The 19,047-nt window shown below is 46.2% G+C and overlaps 1 protein-coding gene across 10 annotated transcripts in view; it reads right to left on the bottom strand.

Annotated features, from left to right (window-relative positions):
* HDAC4 (histone deacetylase 4) overlaps positions 1-19,047 on the bottom strand; it is a 177,948-nt gene that overhangs the window by 11,218 nt on the left and 147,683 nt on the right. For all 10 annotated transcript variants that reach the window (XM_053947191.1, XM_053947186.1, XM_053947190.1 and 7 more), the window contains 7 exons: positions 16,316-16,362; positions 11,193-11,300; positions 10,896-10,951; positions 10,319-10,406; positions 9,299-9,418; positions 7,482-7,579; positions 1,283-1,401 (listed from right to left, as the gene is read on the bottom strand). In XM_053947191.1, the coding sequence (XP_053803166.1) occupies positions 1,283-1,401; positions 7,482-7,579; positions 9,299-9,418; positions 10,319-10,406; positions 10,896-10,951; positions 11,193-11,300; positions 16,316-16,362 (636 nt within the window). The remainder of the gene's footprint in view (positions 1-1,282; positions 1,402-7,481; positions 7,580-9,298; positions 9,419-10,318; positions 10,407-10,895; positions 10,952-11,192; positions 11,301-16,315; positions 16,363-19,047) is intronic.

The following is a 19,047-nucleotide window of genomic DNA, read 5'->3' as shown; positions in this document are numbered from 1 at the left end:
GCCAACATTCCCTTTGGAAGCAGAGAAAGGGGTGGATTTCTGCTGGATGTTGCTTTGGCAGAGGGAGGAGGAAGGGGAATCGGCCCAGCTTGGGTCGGGATGGCAGCAGCGCAGCGCCCCAGAGAGATTTAGGTTTGACATCTCGTTCTCAGCAGACAGCTCTTCCCGTCCATAATATGCTATAAAAATTCCAGGGGCACCCGGCACTTTGATCAGATGACACACAATACATTTCTGCCCCCTTTAAACAAAACAGAACCAAGCGGCGAGGATTTAAAAAACGTGTCCTCAAAGCAACCTTCCCCCTCCAGGAGGGAAAAAAAAAAAAAAATCAAAAAACCAAACAAAGGAAAAGCCAGGGAATTTCTACCCTCCCTCTCCACTGCCTGCTTTCTGCTTTGGAGCGAACCCCTTTGCAAGCCGGCAAATTAACAAATTAACAGGCAGAGAAACCCATCCACTGCAGAGCCCATAACTGGTTTTGTGAGAAGAGCAGAACATGGCAAATTCAACCAGCAGGTAAACAAGACCTTTCCTTTCCGAAGGTTTCTGCATATCTCAAGGAACTTGCCTCTTGTAAACCTATTTCACTTTATTCTTACATAAAGTTTACAGGTTCAGTTCCCTTACGAGGTTTTAAAGTTCGCTGTAGAGAACAACTTTCCTGGCTGGAACAAACTCTTAAAAAATAATAGTAAAACCCTTTTTGCAAGAAAAACTGTCCTCTGGATTAATTTGAAGGAAACAGTGCCAGGTAAACTCCACATAACCTGGGGGGGGGTGGGTGGGGGCGGTTTCAGTGCATCTCCCAAAAACATCCCAGACCTGAAGCAAAAAGGAGGGTTTGTGGGTGTCTGTAATTAATTCAAAGGTGGAGAGCAAAAATGTTCAACTCAAAATTTTATTAAGGTGTCCTGGAGGAAGAAATGGATTTGTGGTAGCAATGAGAGTGTTTACAGCTGGTATGGCCTTCTTCTTCAATTTTATATTAATGCCAGCATAACTCTCTTAATTCACCAGAGATGTGACTACAAATAGATTACACAATAGTACATATTGAATATTTCAAAGTTTAAATATGCAACGTTTCAAAAAAAAAAAAAAATTAAGGCTTCAGCCAGGGCAAAATATGCATTATAAGATAAATGCCATGAAAATTCCAAGAAAAAAGATGGATGTTTTGCCATTGAAATGAAAGATCTGTAATAGAGCCTGCAAAGTAAAATCTGAGAACCTGTCCTTTAATCCACAAGACAGCAGCAGAAGTAAAGCCCCCACTTACATTTTGCTGACAGATTATATCCTCCCAGGGGTGTGGGGTGCCCTTCCACTGCATCGAAACCAGATGACACCAGCACAACATCTGGGGCAAACTCGTTGGCAATGGGCATCACTACTGTCCTGCAACACAGAATATCCACAGCACACACGTTAGGGGGGCTCCTGAACAAAGGTAGGCGTGCTTAAACCCTCTCACCAAACCCTTATTCCATGGCAGCAAAGCCCACCTATTTCCCTACAAGGTGAGAGACTGGCTGGAAGAACTCCTTGCACTCCCTGGAATTTCCTCCACCTCTTGTTTTGAGCAGGGAAATGAGTTGTCAACCCTTGCATTTTCCATTTGGGATCACATCCTGATTTACATACATGGGAATAAGGGTAAAATAAGAGGGCATCTGGCACAGGCTGCAAAACTACCTGGGAAACCTCACCCCAAGGCATTATCCAAGTCCTCACCCAAAACATCTCCTCCAGGCTTTGCAATGTGATTCCTTCCTCCCTTGCTGCACTTCTCATTTCCCACAGCGAAAGGCTGGGAGTGTCCCATGGAGCAGAACAGCTTTAGAATGCAAATAGCCCACCCAAATCCACCTCTCCCAATGCCAGCTCCCCATCCTCTGACATTTTGTTCACTAAAAAATGGATGGAATTGTTCAGCATCCCCATCCTATTGATTGCTGAAGCTGTATTTCAATGAAACTAGGGGTCTGTTCCTGTGGTTTCTCACCAAAAGACCTTTTTTACCTCTGGTTTTTCTCTCTCCAAACTCCCCAATTTCTCCTCAAAACCCACACGAGGTTGCAAACATCCCATTCCCCACATCAAGACACACTTCCCAAATGATGTTTTTTCCATTGTAACTGCCCCTACTGAATTCTGGATGTATCCCTAGGGCAACCTGACCTGTAATTTTCCCATTTCCCCATCCTAGGAACAGCCACCAGTCAGGATAACTTTCTACAGCAGGAACTGAAGTTATTTTACCCACATCCCAAAGCACGGACCTGTAAATCTTTGCACACACGAGAGCCTCACACTTTATTGAGTCGAGTCTTTATGTGATGCTCTAAAAACAGAGCCCAGGGGGGCCTGTTCTGTGCTGAGATGGCTCAAGTGCTATCAGAACGCTCATAAAAGCTCCCAGGTTTTGCCATGAGGATATTAAACAGCCACGAGACATCTGCCAGAGTCAGCAGCTCGTGACATCCAGCTGAGCTTGTGCCCCTCCACAGAACAGGGCATCAACCTCTGCCAGGCACTGAGCACACTCATCTCCAAGTCTCCACTGCCACCACGGAGCAGGGACAGGCACCCAGACACCAAAACCCCCCCCCACACCTCCTAGCTTTATTTTTTTCCCAACTATTTGCCACAACAACCCCAGAGCCTCCTGCAATATCGCTGATTTCCGTGTGCAGACACAGGGAACTCTGTGAGAAAAAAGGGATATCATTTTCCCTTCATACGCAGAAAATCCCAACAAGGAATTTGAATTCTCTCCTCTAACGACGTGATTGCCCCTCTCCATTTTGTCCTTGGGGGATGATTCCGTGAGGAAGACAAGAGCACAGTTCTGGCTCATGAGTTTACAGTTTGGCGGAACCCACAGAATTTTTTAAGAGAAACCACCTCCCTCACCAAGGCCTGAAGCAGCAATTCCAGAGCAAGTGCAGCAGCCAAGGGTTTCTTTTTCCTGAGCTTTTTCATTCCTAACCCAAGGAAAACTGCTCAAATAATCAGATTTATTTCCCGCCCTCCCCAAGTTCCGATGCCGTGGGAGCTGCTAGGATCTCATGGAAGCGTGGGATCACCAGAGCCAGCCCAAACCTGCACCCCCAAGGTGTGGGGATGGTCCATCAGCACTGAGCAACCCATGGGATCATGGATCCATGGGGGGACAGCTCGTGGAGCACAGCATGGTTGGGAAGGACCTTAAACACCATCTCATTCCAAGCCCTGGCATGGGTGTCCAATGCTGCCAGAGGCTCCTGAGGAATGGGACAGCTGGTGACCCCTCAGCTGGAGGTGGCTGTGGGTGACAGTGACAGAGTGACTCCTCCAGCACAGCCACACAGCCCCCAGGACCCTGAACCCTGCCAGGGCCAGGAGAGAAAAAGCCCCTTTTAGGAGAGAAAAAGCCCTTCTCCTAATTCCAGTACGATAGCAGCATCCCAAAGCCACAGCCCCAACTCTGTTTTATGCTCTCCATGATTGTAAAACTTGATCCAGGAGGGTGAAAGGCAGAACTCCCTCACTTTGCCTTTTTAATTGTAAGAAAAAATGACAAAAATCTGCTGCGTTTCTGAGATTCCATCTGTGGACAACGTTTCGGACACAACTCTTTCAGCTTCTCGCTCTTTAACTTTCCCTTGTCCACAGATAAAACCAAACCCTTCGCTCAGATCCACCCCAGGAAAGCCAAACCCTCAGAGGAAACAAGGATTAAACTGCAAACAAACCCGTGGCTTTGCTCTGCTGATGAGACTCTAAAAAAGCCAGAAATTCCAGTTATTACCCAGGAGATAAGCAGTTCTGCCTGGAACTGGTTCTTTTAAGGAATGGCTGAGGTGGCTGTAAAGTTATTCACTGAGGAATGAATATTCCTAACACTGAATATTCATTCAATCCATGTAGAATTTTTTAAAAAACAAGGAAATTGAAATTTCCCTAATTTCAGAAGCTTGCTTTGCTTGCTTTAAATAAATGAAATCCTTTTATTTGCTTGGTTACAGCTGAGCTGTACAGCTCTACACGAGAGCAAACTGATGGCTGCAACTAGCAAAGCCTCCCCACTGTGTTCTGCAATTGCTTGGGAGAGAGGAAAAAAAAAAATAAATGCAATTTTAGATCTATTTTCCAGAAGGCTGAATGAACAATTTTTAGCCTGGTATTAGCCAATTCCCCAATTAAATGCCTAATAAATGACAGGTAGATGAAACAATCCTACAGAGGGTTATTTGGGCTTTAAATGCTCAATTGCAGCGAGTAAATTGGTGAAACTTAGAAGGCTGAACATTTTTTTAGAGACTTTTTCCCACTCTTGGCCACATGTATGTTTTATATATATATTTTATATGTGCTATGTATAAATTTATATATGTTAAGTGTATATATTTATATTATGCATATATTTATATATCTATGGATGTATTTTATATTTTGTATATATCATGTGTGTATTTCTATATATGTTATGTATGTATGGTTTTAGATACGCTACATATTTTACATACATAAAATAAAAATGTTATCCACTGCTCCTCAGGCTAACCGGCTTCCCAAAAATTCCAGTCTTTGCTTCTCCATGGTCATTTACTGTGTCAAAAGGGATTAGGAATTTGGGGATGAAATCAGCATGGGGAGAGCATGAAATTGAAAATACAGCAACAATTGTTCCAGGCAAAACATCATCTCTTCCCCCTCATCCTCTTCCTCGCTCCTGAAATGATTTATAGATCGAAGGAAAAACCCAAATGCCCCTAAAAGTGGTTTCTGAACTTGTTTAATGCTTTTTGAAAGCAGCAGGAGGAGGGGGAAGCGCAGTCCTGGCTTTTTCCTTCTGGTTGAGGTGTTTTAAATAAAGTCGAATGTGGAATCGAGCTGTACATAGAATTGTGGCTGGAATTATTATGGTGGAATTACTGGGACAGGGGAAGAAATTCTCAGACACAACACAACTGCTGGCAACATCAGGAAAACTTCCTTGCAGTAAATTCAGAGGGAAACTCCTGCAAATAAAACATTTTTAATTTCACTAATTGCTGTTCCTGTGTAATAAGGAACCAGCCGGAGCCTTCCCATTTTTCCTGCAGGTCTCTTAGCCGGGTTTGCACCTGGATCAGGAGGATTGAGAGAGGCAAACAGGATTTCAGCTCATGTAAAATGTTAGGTAACAACAAATCCTGGTCCAAAAAACCCCTCTGAATTTTACAACTGTTTGTTTCTGTAACTACGAACAACAGCAGAGGCACCGGGGACGTTCTGAGGAGTTCAGGACTTTGGGAACGACGTGCCCTGCATTTTTCCCATTAAACTGACCCCAATTCTGCCTGATCTGAGAAATCTGGGATTGCCCACACACTCGGGGGGTGAGTTCAGAGTGGGATGTGGAGCTGACTCTGGCACAGCCACAGCTACCACAGGGTGCAGGAGCTCCAGGCTCCCAAAAAACTCCCCAGATCCCTTCTGATCACCCCCCCCACACACACACAAAAACAGGGCACCCCAACCTGGAGCTGGGGCAGGTAGTGATTTCAGCCCCAAGTCAGGAGGGTAACAAGTGACAAAGAGCAGGGAAAACCTCATTTTTAACTCTTCTTCTCACTTCTGATACATCTCAATGGCATTATGGACCATCCAGAAGTCAGGAGAGCTTGGGCACCCCAAGACTGGGGAAATAATATTTTGAGAGAGGATGAAAATCACTGATGTGAGTTCCCACCTCTTTCCTGAATGGAGCAAACCCACTCTGAAACAGGTTTTCAGTGTGGGGATGAGAGGTTTCACTGGGATTTATTTACTCCCTCATTTCTCTTGTTTAGAAGGACAATTATCTCAGTTATTTTCATTTCTCGAACCCACACATTGGCTTTTCCTGAAATACAACAACAAAAAATGAGGAGCACGTTGCTTATTTAAATCTGCTCCTTTTACACAGAAAAAAGACTTTTTTTCCCCTAAAAATAGACAGGCATGTGAAGAGTTAAGGCTTAAAAAAAAAAAAAAAAAAAAAAAAAAAGAAAAAGTCTATCAGTATCTTTGCCTAGCTCAAAGGATTTCCACTGATTCCTCTCCAGACTTCAAAGCCTCACAGTTTGGCATTCGGACTGGTTTGAATTAAAGCTCAGTTCTCCACTGTGAGTTTCCAAGTTCATGGTGAAAATGCCTCCTGCTTCTGGAGTTCATTATGGCCAATTTTCTTATCTTTTCTTCATCTTCGGTTTGATCCCCAGCAAATGCAACGTGGCATTCGACGGGGTGGAATAACAAGGTGCTGCCTTGAAGGCATGTATTGTCTCAAGGGGCTAAAGCAAGAAAAGAAGGGGGAAAAAATAGGATATATGACCCAATCCCTTCACTTTCTAACTCTCGGGAGACTATAAATTGCAAACTTCAAAGCGTTATTTTACATTAAAATCAATAGAAAGATTCAGGGGGTGGGGGGGAAAATTGTTTTTCAAAGGAGCTGGTTAAGATTTAAAAAGGTCACTTGATAATGTACTATCATGGCCAAACTTGGCATAGGATGAAAAAAAAGCTTCTCGTTTAACTTATGGTTAAACTGAAGGTGTGCAGGCTCGGGGAGGAGCATCCCTCAGCTCCCCCAGAACTCCCCAAAATAAGGGCCGTGACCCACTCCAAAGGCTGCTCCCTAAATAGCTGCAGTGCCCAGGCAAGCAGAGCCCAGGAGTGGCTGGCAAAGGCCTCTGTGTGCAGCCCTGAGCCTTTTCCAGGAGCCTGGACACTCAATTCATATTTAATGTCCCCAGCTCTGGGTGCTCTGGCTAACAAAGAGATCCATCCTGGGGACTGCTGGGATAGCCAGGCTTCCACTCTGGAGCAAAGTGCTGCCTTCTTGAGCCAGGAGGGACACAAATGGCAGTGATTTGGTGTCATTTTAAATCGTGTGTTTTCTCTGGGGGCTTTATGATGGCAGAATGAAGAGGAGGGAAAAGGGTTTTTTTGCTCAGCCTAACAGGATGTAACAGGGAAGGGCAGAAAATAATGTTCCTGGATTTAATGCTGTTCCACGAAGGTGATATCCCAGAAATTCACACCCTGTCTTATGGCAAGTGTGTGTCTGCCTGAATTTAGGCCACCAGAGGTGCACTAAACCCAGTGTGAGGACAGAAAAGCACTTCAGATTGTTAAAGGAGAGGCCAGGTGGACCCATGGCACAAGGGAGCCAGGAGTGGGACAGGACAGTGGCTAGAAAAATCATGGAATAGTTTGGGTGGGAAGGGACACCTTCCACCAGCCCAGATTGCTCCCAGCCCCAATGTCCAGCCTGGCCTTGGACATTTCCAGGGATCCAGGGGCAGCCACAGCTGCTCTGGGCACCCTGTGCCAGGGCCTGTCTTGGATGAATAATACCAAAATTTTAAAGCTTATCAAAAGCAAAATCTCAGAGGATGGCACGAGGAAAAAGAAACCCAGCTGAGGTGAAAAATGCATTTGTGAGAGGGAAAATTCTGTAGTACCTGAAGGCAGTTAAATATTCCGTGTCTCCCATGGGCGGATCCAGACCACCAGTAAATGCCATGTTAACATTGAAACCAACTCCTGCTCCTGTGCCAACCTGAAAAAGGGAAATGGGACTCTTAATTAGCAAATTCTAGCAACACATCTTTGCTGTTTTGATGTTCTCCCAGTTGAATTTGAATTTGGATTCAGTAGTGAGGTCGATTAATCTCTGGTCCCTGAAACAAGAGGGAGAATAAAGCTCCTCCACGCTCAGATCTTTGTGGAAGCTGAGGACTCGTGCTGTTTGACTGCTGCTCACCCAAAAAACCACCTCATCATCAACTGCACCCTCTTGATTTTTCTGCATCAGAGTGTGCTGCATGTAATACCTTTCCATAATTCATTTTAAACTTGTTTCAGGAGTATAATTTATATTTCACTACAGTTGCAACTGGAGGAAAAAGTGTATTTTAATCAGAGTGAGCTCCCCCTCTGCTGGAGGAAAATAGGATTCACAGAGAAGGGGATTTTGGCTGGTTGAGGGACTTGTGGGTGGGAGATGTAAATACATCCCTCTCCTTGCTTGTACTGCAAATGTCCCCATCTGCCCTGCCTGCAACTACCTGAGAGAAGGGAAAACTGAAAAATAAACCAGGGGTTTCCAGTTTTTTGTTTTTTGTTTTTGCCAAGAAGGCCTTTGCATATGGAAAAAAAAAGAATTAAAACGTGAAAAATCAATGTGTTGCACAGCTGGATAAAACTGCATGGCTTTTATTGCACATTATTCCTCGTACTGCTGCAAATATTTTTGCTAGAAAAACACAGGGGTGGGTTATTTATCCACCGTTGCCTTAAATCAAACTTGTTTTGTACCCTTTCTTTTATTTGGTCTGAAATGACACATCTAAAAATGACTCTTTTTGCAAACCAGATTGCTAAAAAGCATGAATTAAGCATGATACAAAGGGCTAATGTTCATTCACTACAAAAGGGTGATGGAGCAGCACCACATCTCATTTAAGTTTCTTTAGAGATTGAAATGGAAACATTGATGTTTTCTCAAGCAAAAAACGTAAAATTGACAGGGGGAGAAGTTTTCAGATGTCCCCTGGAGAGTCTCGGAGCACTCTAAGTATTCCATAAAATTTCCCCTTGCTAAATCACTCTGAAGGATGATATTTCCTGCCATGTCAGAGGGAAAGGAAGGATGCATCCATCCAGAGCTCAGCTCTCATCTCCACTGGCCCAGTCCTCCTGCTGCAGGCTCTGAGGACACTACCAGGAAAGGGGGGTTTGCTCCAGCAGCATCGTGACTGGCCCTCAAATCCCACAAATTTGGGGTAGAGATGCAGCCTTGGTGGTGGCAAGCGATGCCTGGACAGGACCAGGAGAAAGAAGGGGAAGTGGAGAAGGGCCAGGAGAAGGGGAGGTGGAGAAGGGGAGGTGGAGAAGGGGAGGTGGAGGAGGGGAGGTGGACAGGCTCCATGGCTGTGCCGGGAAAACCGAGTGTGGGTGGTGCAGCCATGGACAATCTGTTCCTTCAGCACCTAAGAAACCACTTCTGCTGAGGAACGGGAAATCCTGAACAGAACACGGAGTGCTGGGACAGCTGGCAGAGGGCTCCTCTGGAACAGGTTGTCCCTCAGGGGCTGGAGAGCTTAACTGCAGTGACTCATTTGCTGCCGTCCCACCAGCTCCGGCCAGGACGCCGTGCCCTGGCTGCTGCATCACACGGACTTGGCGTGTCCTTAGATGGGAACACAAAGCCCTGAGGAGCTCTGACAAGGTGGCAGGAGCTCCTCTGAGTCCAGGACTCTGGGATCCATGTGCTCACCTCATCCGGAGCACCACTGCCTGGGAAGAAGTTGCCATCATCGTAGCGATGGAGTGAGATATAAAGGACGTTGGGGTCGTTGTAGAAGGCCTGCTGAGTACCATTCCCGTGGTGGACATCCTGCAGGGACAGGGATCACACCAGGGAGGTTAATCCTTCAGTAAAAACACGGATTAAAGGCATCAGTTCGGGATTTGGAGGGCTTTTCCTTGCTGTTGAGCTTTGTTTTCTCCCAACCTGGCTGAAGCAGTTTATGGGGAATGGGAATAACCTGTTTTGCACACCTAGTTTGAGATTACACTCCTTGTTTAACACAATCCCAAATGTCTATCGAACTGAGGACTCATTTCTGGATGGAAAGAACTGGATTCATACCGATCTTGGCAGATGGAGGTACTGGGATATTTGCTGCCCCAGATCTGCACCTTTAGTCAGTCTGTGGGGTGAACACTGACACAAATTGGATCTGTTGGATCCAGGTTAAACAACATAACCCACAAGAGTTCCCCTATTGAGGGAGCTGTGTGGTGCACAAACACAGCCTGTGACAGGACAGCTATTTCAAATGCCTCTCTCTGACATGAAAAACAGGTGGGAAGTGAAGAAAAAAACATCCATCCAGTAAGTCCAAAAGACAAATAAATGCATTTTAACTGGTGGGTTTAACCCGTGGGTTATTTGTGGCAACAGAAACAAAACTTTTGGCTGATCCCCAGTCACTCCAATGCCTTCCTAGCCACAGAAAATCTATTAAAAAATAAAAATCTTAATGTTGCCATAGCAGAATCCCAAAGAAGCCCTTTCTTTTTTTTTTTTTTTTTTTTTTTTTAAATTCTGGTCCCTTTAGGATTTTTTTCTCTGATTAGAACACTTGTATTCGATTAAAAACCCAAATTTTGGCTTGCAGACAACAGGCAAGAAGTTTTTCACTGACTTACAGAGCTTGCTCTTGCAAGAAGAAACACACCCAGAATAATTTCCACCTGCTCTCCCAAAGGGAAAGAAGGGGCATTTACTCACCCAGTCCACAATGAGGATTTTGCTCACGTTGAGCCTTTGCTGGAGCAGCTTGGCTGCAATTGCCACAGAGTTAAAATAGCAGAAACCCCTGGAGAGAGGAGACAAGAGGAAAAAAGAGGTGTCAATTACAGCTTCCCGTGGTCCCACTGCACCCATCACCTAGACAGAACACAAGAAGTAGGAGATCTTTCTGCTCTCGCTCTTCTTCCTGGAAACATGGAAAGGCTTGTGTTGGGAGGGACCTTGAAGTTCATCTCGTTCCATGGGCAGGGACACCTTCCACCAGATCTATTTCCCATTGGAAGTGCTGAATTCCAGCAGCAGGCTCTAGGGAAACAGGGAATGTCCCACACTTGCCCAAGCCCAGTGCTGATCCTTGCTAGGAAACACTCCCCGAAAGCACTCAGCAGGATCTTACCCTGCTCCAGAGAATCTGGGGAGCTTTGAACACCACACATCTCATCTAGCAATAAACAGAAATGCCACAGTGATAACCTAACAGAATTCCTTTGGTGTTTCCAGCTGTGGATCCCTCACCAAAGGAGCCCTGGATGAAGTCGGTGAACCCCATACTCACATGGGTGTGCTCTCCTCCGCGTGGTGACCCGGGGGCCGGACAACAGCAAATCCATTCTGCACACAAAAAACAAGGAAGGGAAAAGGTCAGAGGGACAAGGATGGACACAGGGGTTGCAGCCAGAAGCCTTAATCCTGCTTGGGAACTCTGGAGCTGCTCTTGATGTATTCCTCACAAGGTCATAGCAGTGGACGATGCTTTCCCTCACTGTGGAGGGGGAAAAGGTCCTGGAGCTGCTACATGGCAGAGCCCTGAGCAGAGCCCTGCACAGAGCACAGCTGAGGGTTCTTTCCATACCTTCAGTTCTCCTGTGGCCACTTTGAACACCAGCTCGATGACACAGCCCACGGCCAGGCGGGCAGCGCCCGACGAGTGCACCTCGTTCCAAATGGTGTCACTGTCGACCTGATGGGGAGACACAGGAACCAGGTTAGGAGCAAGGAGGGCAGTCAGGAATCAAGAAACCCCTATCTTATAAAGACATCACTCAGAAGGGGTGATAGGATAAGGGGAATGGATTTAAACTGAAAGGGAGGGTGTTTCTTTCAGATATTGGGAAGGAATTGTTCCCTGTGAGGGTGGGCAGGCCCTGGCACAGGGTGCCCAGAGCAGCTGTGGCTGTCTCTGGATTCCTGGAAGTGTCCAAGGCCAGGCTGGAGCAACCTGGGCTAGTGGAAGGTGTCCCTGCCCACGGCAGGGGATGGACTGAAATGGTCTTTAAGGTCCTTTCCAAACCAAAGCGTTCTGTGATTCTGTGACTCTGTGACCATGGAATCAGCATTCCTCTTTAATTGCTGCTGATCCAAGATGAAATAAAAAGGTTTATGAAATAATTCAATGATCCTTTAAAATAAAAAAATCCACAATAAAGAGGGATGTTTAGTGTTGGGCATTTAAAAGACAACTGCCCAGGAGTGACAGCAGCTTCCCTGGGGAGCCACGAGCTCACCCACCCGAACAACAGACCTTCAGCATCCCGTGCTGACCACACAGATTTGCTTCAACACCAAATATTACACAGATCACCACATTTCCCCCCCTGAAAATGTGGAAACAGGCCACAGGCAAGGCAAAGCACCCTGCAGGCATGCCCGTGTTGCTGCTGTTCCAGATCATGTCACCAGATAAAAGGGACATTCCTCACCGTGAAGGACCACCAGCTATTTTTCACATATTACTCTGCCCCGAGTGTATTTATGGAAACAGTGGCAAAAAGCAGAGATGGGAAGAAAGAGATCATTTGTTGTGCCTGGCTCACTGAGCAGTGAGGAGACACAAGTGGCCCCACAGAGGACTGGTCCACCTCCTTCCCAGCCATGCTGAAGCTGTCATTGGAAGTGATTCCAGCTCTGTGATGGTTTCTGGTAGCATCCACCCCGAGGATGCTCTGGAAGCCACAATAAACTAGGAAAGCGCTTGGAGAACACCAAATGCCTCTGAGGAATGCCCCTGCATTGTGGGAGAGCCCTGCAGTGACTACTTGTGGCCTCAGGGCTCCTCTGGAGGAGGAGTTTGGGCAGTAACATGGGAAAGGAAGTTTGGGCAGTAACATGGGAACAGCAGGAGGATGGAGTCTGAGTTACACACGACAGCTCCAGGAATCCTGGCTCAGGACTGCACACATGCAGAAGATAGGACTGCCCTCACCAGGTCTCTCCAAAAGCCCCTGAAGAGGTGGGAAGAAGCCCAAGCTGCTGCTTCTCCCCACAGACCAGTGCACTGGTGCTCTGTGAGGGCCCATCTTTGGCCTCGGGTCACTGGATCTAACCACCAATGAGTATATCCACCCCATCTCATTTAACCCATCTTCGAGCAAACCTAGCCCATTTTTCTTGGTCTTTGGAATAAAACACCTCAGGACACCAGCAGGGAAGAGCTTCCCCTCCTGCCTGGACACAGCGAGTTCAGGGCTCCTTCCACGGGCCCTCTTTATTCCCTGTGAGGCACCAGAGGAATGGAAATACAAAGTACCCAAATTCACGTGTCCTAAGGGGCCAACAGACCCTCAGATGGCTGTTGGGGCCAGTTTTTCCCATAACAGATAGGATTCTTCAGTGCCAGAGCCAAGCACTGCCACGTCCAGGCCCCAGCAGAAACCAGGCTCCTGCCAGGAGCATTCCAGGAAGAAATGTCCAAAATGAAACCCAAAGAGTTTTTCCTTCCTCATCATAAAAATTACAATTTCCTTACAGTTATTTCCTTCCTTTAAGGAAAACCTGAGGTATTTTTATTAATATCCACAATGAGGCTCCTACTCACACTGTAAATTCCTCCTATGAACGCTGTAAACTTTCCTATCCACTAATGTGCAGCTGTCTCAGAATTAAATGAGCACCTCACAGAAGATTTCATTATTCTACTGAATAGAAATACACTATTCTACTAGATAAAAATACAATAAAATTCTGCTGAAAGAATACACAGGTAAGAAATCAAGCACCAGGACAGGTAGACACAGGTTGTACCTGAGCTCCAGATCCTGCAAAGTGAAGGAGTTCTGCTCTTCCCTCACAGAGGAAGACACCCCACCGTGTCTCCTCCTGCTCTCAATTAAATAATTCTCACATTCTGTTCCTCTGACTCCCTAATTAGTTCCTCCTCATTTCCATTCCACAAAAGTCCTTTCTGTGCTCTCTGCTCTGCGAGAACTTACTTTGCTTGCACAGTTACAATTGTTGATATGCTCTAATCAAAGCCCTTGCACCCAAAAATAGAATCACCTACTCTGGAGAAGATCAACAACACAAACACCTCTGGAGTTTTTAGAACACGTGCAGAAAAATGATGCAGGTCTTCAGATATTTTTAGAATGTGCGCAGCAAAATGCTACACAGTAAAGAAAACAAATTTATCAGCTATCCTAAAATCAAGCCTTTGAGTGTTTTAAAGAATCTGGATGCAACTATAGCTGGGATGATCTTGCACATTGTCAAAGCTTAAACTCCTTTCTCCCAAAACCTTCTTCTAATTCTCCTGGATTAGGGAAGGCCGTGGTGTGTGGAAATCGGATGTTGAAAAAGGGGTGTGAGCTGCAGAGAAGTGAAGCTAAGCAAAATTCCCAAGTGATCAGCAGAAATAAATGAGTGATGTTTCACTCAGAGCTCACACCTGTTGATTTCTGTGCTTTTTTTCTTCCTCTCCTGCTAGGACCAGAAGGCTGCAGAAGGGAGGAGGCTTGTCAGCCATGGGAAGGCTTTTTGGGATAAACCAACAAAGAAAAAGAGTTTCCAAGCACCTGGGAATGAATTTAGCCTTTCTCTCCTTGATTTCAACACCAAGACTGAGTTTTTCATTTAAAGAGAGAGTTTGAAAGGTGTTATGAGATGAAGGGATTTGCTCTGAACTGTTTTCCTGCTGCTTCACTCCCAGACAACGCTCTCAGGAATGCCCAGGGTGGGACTGTTGCGGTGTCTGTGCAGGGCCAGGGGTTGGATCAGTGATCCTGTGGGTGCTTTCAACTCTGGACATTCTATGATTTACTCTCTTGCCTGTCCTTCGTTTCACTCACTGTTGAGGAGAACTCATGGCTGCCCAAGCTCCATACCCTATCCCGAGGCAAGACGGCTCTCCAGGGCTTCTCCCCCCCAAAACTGCCCTGCACCCCCCTCCAGACCCATCCTTCCTTATCATTTACACAACAGCCCCAAAGGAAGAGAGCCACACTTGATTGTTTGCAGGAAAAGAGCCTGGTTTCAAGGCTTTCCAGCCCATAATTTCACACAACACCCTCAGCTCCTGAATTCCAATCATCACCCATCATTCTGCTTTATCTTGCTCCAGTATAAATCCAAAGGAGGACCTGTCCCACATTATTCTACTGATTTTTGATTTTTTTTTTCCCTTTCCTTTTGACTTTATGACATCATGTTTGCCCTCTGAAAAATATCTGGCAAACAATGGGGAATAGCTTCCCACTGAGAGAGGGCAGGGTGAGGTGGGATATTGGGAAGGAATTGTTCCTTGTGAGGGTGGGGAGGCCCTGGCACAGGTTTTGCTGATAGGATTGCTAAAACACTGCACCAGAGTCAGCAAATATTCAATATTAAGGGTCTGTGGAGACAACCAAGCAGCAAACACCATCTTTATTGGGAGCATATCAGGAATACCAGCACCGAGGCGTTTCCTGCCCTGATTTGGGATTTAATGCAAGACTTCTGGGCCCGTGCTGGGCTCAGACACTGTCTCTACTTGTTACCATTCAGTCTTCATTTGCAAATGATAATTTTTTTTGCTTTGAATGGCATGCCTGACTGCAGGGCAGAGTAAATCCAAACCTTTTAAGCTCTGGCCAAAAATTTGCCATGAATTAGGCGACTGCAGCATATTTACAATACAAAATAAAATATCTCCACGAGTGGCGGTATGAATAAACGACGATTATTCTTTTTTTTTTTTTTTCTTTTTTTTCTGACGGGATAATTTTCAAAGCAGCGATTTTGCAAAGACTCAGGAAGAAAACAATTTTGTTTCATTTCCATAACAGAATCCAGACCTTGAAAATTCAACCTCATGAGCTACAATTATGCAGCAGAACTACCACTGTGAATTTTCAAACACAATGCCTTTTATTGTCTCTTCTCATTCTTTTCCCCTTCCTGTTCTCCACGATTTTCTGTCCTGTCACCCTCCACAGAAACTCTGGAGCAGAAAGTCTGACTTGAAAGGGAAACTTTTAAGCTTTCAGGCTTCAAAGGAAAACAAGAAAACCTTCAAAACAAGGTATTTGGGGTTTGGGGTTTTTTTGGCTTTATGGGAACGAACAGTAGCAAAAAGCCTGATTATATGGAAATTTGACAGCTGAAAAGTAACGCTCAGCTTTTCCATGAGGGATGGAGGGGTGTTTTAGTCACCTCCTGGAGAATCCATGTGGATTATCCTGGAGCTGGAGAATAAGAGATGCCAAATGCTGTTTCATTCCAGGGCAGAGAAACAGCAAACTTGCTATTCGCAGGAAAATGTACATTCCCAAATATTGTCCTATTTCATGGCCACGTTTCCCACCTGCTGTGGGAGGCAGGCAGCTCTGGAGCCCCAGGACTGAGGATGGAACAGCTCCACAGCACCAGCACGTCCTGCTTTCCACGCAGGAAAAAACGCACTTTGGGATGCAAGGGCTGCTTCCAAACACAGCAACCCCTTCACCACTGAAGATCCCAGCCTGGGAAATGAGGTTTTCCCTCCTGGACGTGCCTCTGAGTGTCCCTCACGCTCAGGCTCTGCGGAGCAGCTCCGAAATGCTCCGGCTGCTTTTGAAGAAAGGCACGTGAGGCCGCGGCACCCACGCCCCAGGCAGCCCCTGCTCATGGGCAGCATCTGGCTGCAATTACCACCCAAGGAATGCAAGGCAGCAATTTTTGGTGCTGAGGGGACCGGGAGAGAACAAACAGGACATTATTTACACATTAAAGGGAGGTACTCACCCCGACACCACCGCAAGGCAGCCTGACAAACATCGACGTTAGGGAACCTGTGGGGGGACGAGAAATGCACTCCCTGAGTCAGAACGTCAGAGGTCACCAGATTCTGGGGCCAATTTTGTGGCAACTCTGCAATCTTTCCAAGCACAGAAACAGAGACTGGGGGTTTTCTTCCCATTTTCAGCCAGCCCTGTTACAACACAGGCACACATGCACACACACAATGTGCACACCTGGGCTCGTGCAAAAGCTGTCTGTAAATCACTCATTCTTAGGCAAGGTGTGGGTGCTGCCTGATGTTTCAAGACTATGCATGAGGAAGATGCCACCAACAATCACTCAGCGTGTCTTCTCAGATGTGCACTTTAACCCCTTCCCACTGCGGGAGGACAGGAAATCATAAAAACTCCCCAGTTGTCACTCATCTGCAGTTACTACATGGCTTTGGAGAGCATGGGCTTCATAAAAGAGGAAGACAGAAAAATAAACCAGTGGCAAGCAAAAAATAAAAAAAACCAAAACCCATATGTTTTGACTGAAATAGCAAAACCAACAAGGAGAATGTGAGAAAAATTGAGAAGACCATCTGCGGGGCTAATTTTGAATCTGTAGGAAATGTAACATCACTTTCTGGGCTCATGTGTGAGCAAATTATCCTCCATTCTGAATTCTGTGCGGCCCTGAGCAACCTGGTCCGGTGATAGGTGTTCCTGCCCACGGCAGGGAGTGGAATTGGAGGGGCTTTATGGTCCATTCCCACTCCAACCATTTGGGATTCTGTTCCTGAAAGAGGGGTTCATGCATCTGGACTCATCTGAGCTCAAAGTGAGATGCTCTCTTTGATTAGATCCACATGGAAATTCTTAAGATCATCCTGCCTCAGACCTCCTGTCACATCTCTCACTGCTAATCCACCCATTATTTCCAGATTTATCTTCTTGACAACAATTTATGATTGCTCCCCACAAATTAAAAGCAGCCTTATTTGCCTAAGTTTCAACTTGTCCAACAGGTTCCAAGTATTTCCACTGCCCAGGGAGAGATGGGTTTGTATTTTGTATCCTTGACAGGACAAGGGGGAATGGCTTTAAACTAAAAGAGGGCAGGGATGGATGGGAGATTAGGAAGGAATTGTTCCCTGGGAGGGTGGGCAGGCCCTGGCACAGGGTGCCCAGAGCAGCTGTGGCTGCCCCTGGATCCCTGGCAGTGCCCAAGGCCAGGCTGGACAGGGCTTGGAGCAGCCTGGGATAGTGGAAGGTGTCCCTGCCCATGACAGGGGGTGGGATGAGATGAGCTTTAAGCTCCCTTCCCACCCAAACCGTTCTGGGATTCTGTGATTCCGTGAAGGCACATCCCCCTTTTCATTTGCAGGAGCTTAACAAGAAATATCCTTTGTCCTGAAAAGCCTTTTCCCTTCCAGGCTGAGGCTTCTCAGGCTTTTTTCTTCCTCACAGAGGTATCAAAGGCCAAAAGTTTACACGGAGTCATCAGACACCTGCCAAGACACACAGCCCTAACAAACTCCCATTTGCATCCCTAAACCTCACACAAAGCTTCCCCCTCAGCGTTCAAACCTGCCCTAAACCCACCCCCTAACGTGTTTCAAAGAACCTCGGGAAGCTGATTTGTAAATTTAAAAGCCTTTTAATCCCCCAACGGGAGAGGACAGCTGAAGGAGGGGTTTTTTACAGGCACGTTCCCCTCACCACATGGAGCTTTTCCTTGATATCCTTGCTCAGCTCCTGCCCTATGGAAGCCATCAGCAGAAAAGGGGGTCATGTGGGCTGGCAGCCAGTGCCACGGTCAGCACCTCCAGGCTAAAATGGTGCCAGGTGGGCTTAGGAAACCAGGTCTAATCCCAGTTAAGAGCTACTGGACATCCCCTCCTACTAGAGACCCTTGGGGACCTGACCTCCCACAGCTCCCGGGCTTTTCTGCAAGTTGTATCCAAACAGGGAATGTTCTGTACTGGAAAGCCCCTAGAATTTCTCTTTTGTATAGGATTAAACTTGACCTCTGCAAACACTTTTAAATCAGTGATGGAAACCATGGGGGACACATAACCACTGGAGCAGAGGCAGGGCAAGGGTTGCTTCCCCCACAGGTTCTTTACAGAAACCATCAGGAATGGTTCAGCAATTTGGGAGTCCCCCCAAAAATGCTATCCAAATAAACTGTATCTCCAAAGGCATCTGTGGAACTGCTGAGACAGACTGTGCCCAGAGCCAAGGAGAAAGCGGAAAAGTATCCCAAGAGAACCTTCTCAGACATCCCAGGGAAGATTTACCGAAGTTCCTTCGGGCTGTGGGTTTCCACTCCCGAGCATATGACATCATACATTCCTGAAAGTTTACATCCTGATAGATCTATCATTCAGCTGGAAGTGTCTACCTTTGGGTTCTCTGGCCTTAAAGAGGTGGGAAGTGAGCTATAAATAGCGTGCTAATTGCATGTTTAACTACTGGCTAATGGCTTCCCTCTCTGGGAGCTCATGGACACGCTGAGCAAAATCTTTCCAGCTCCTTTGCTGTGACCACTACATCGGGAAGGCCACGGAGTTAAACCTCTTTTCATGGAGTTAAACCTCTTTTTATATCATCCAAAGTCAGGCTAATCCCAAAATAAACTTTCTCAATGTCTAGGTTCCAGAACTGTCTTCTTTTTTTTTTTTTTTTTTTTTTTTTTTTTTTTTTTTAATTTCAGATCCTCACGTGACAACATCCCAAATCGTCCCT

The sequence above is a fragment of the Vidua chalybeata genome, chromosome 7 (genome assembly GCF_026979565.1).
Source record: "Vidua chalybeata isolate OUT-0048 chromosome 7, bVidCha1 merged haplotype, whole genome shotgun sequence".
Taxonomy (NCBI): Eukaryota; Metazoa; Chordata; class Aves; order Passeriformes; family Viduidae; genus Vidua; species Vidua chalybeata.
This window is presented reverse-complemented; position numbering and strand designations above follow the sequence as displayed.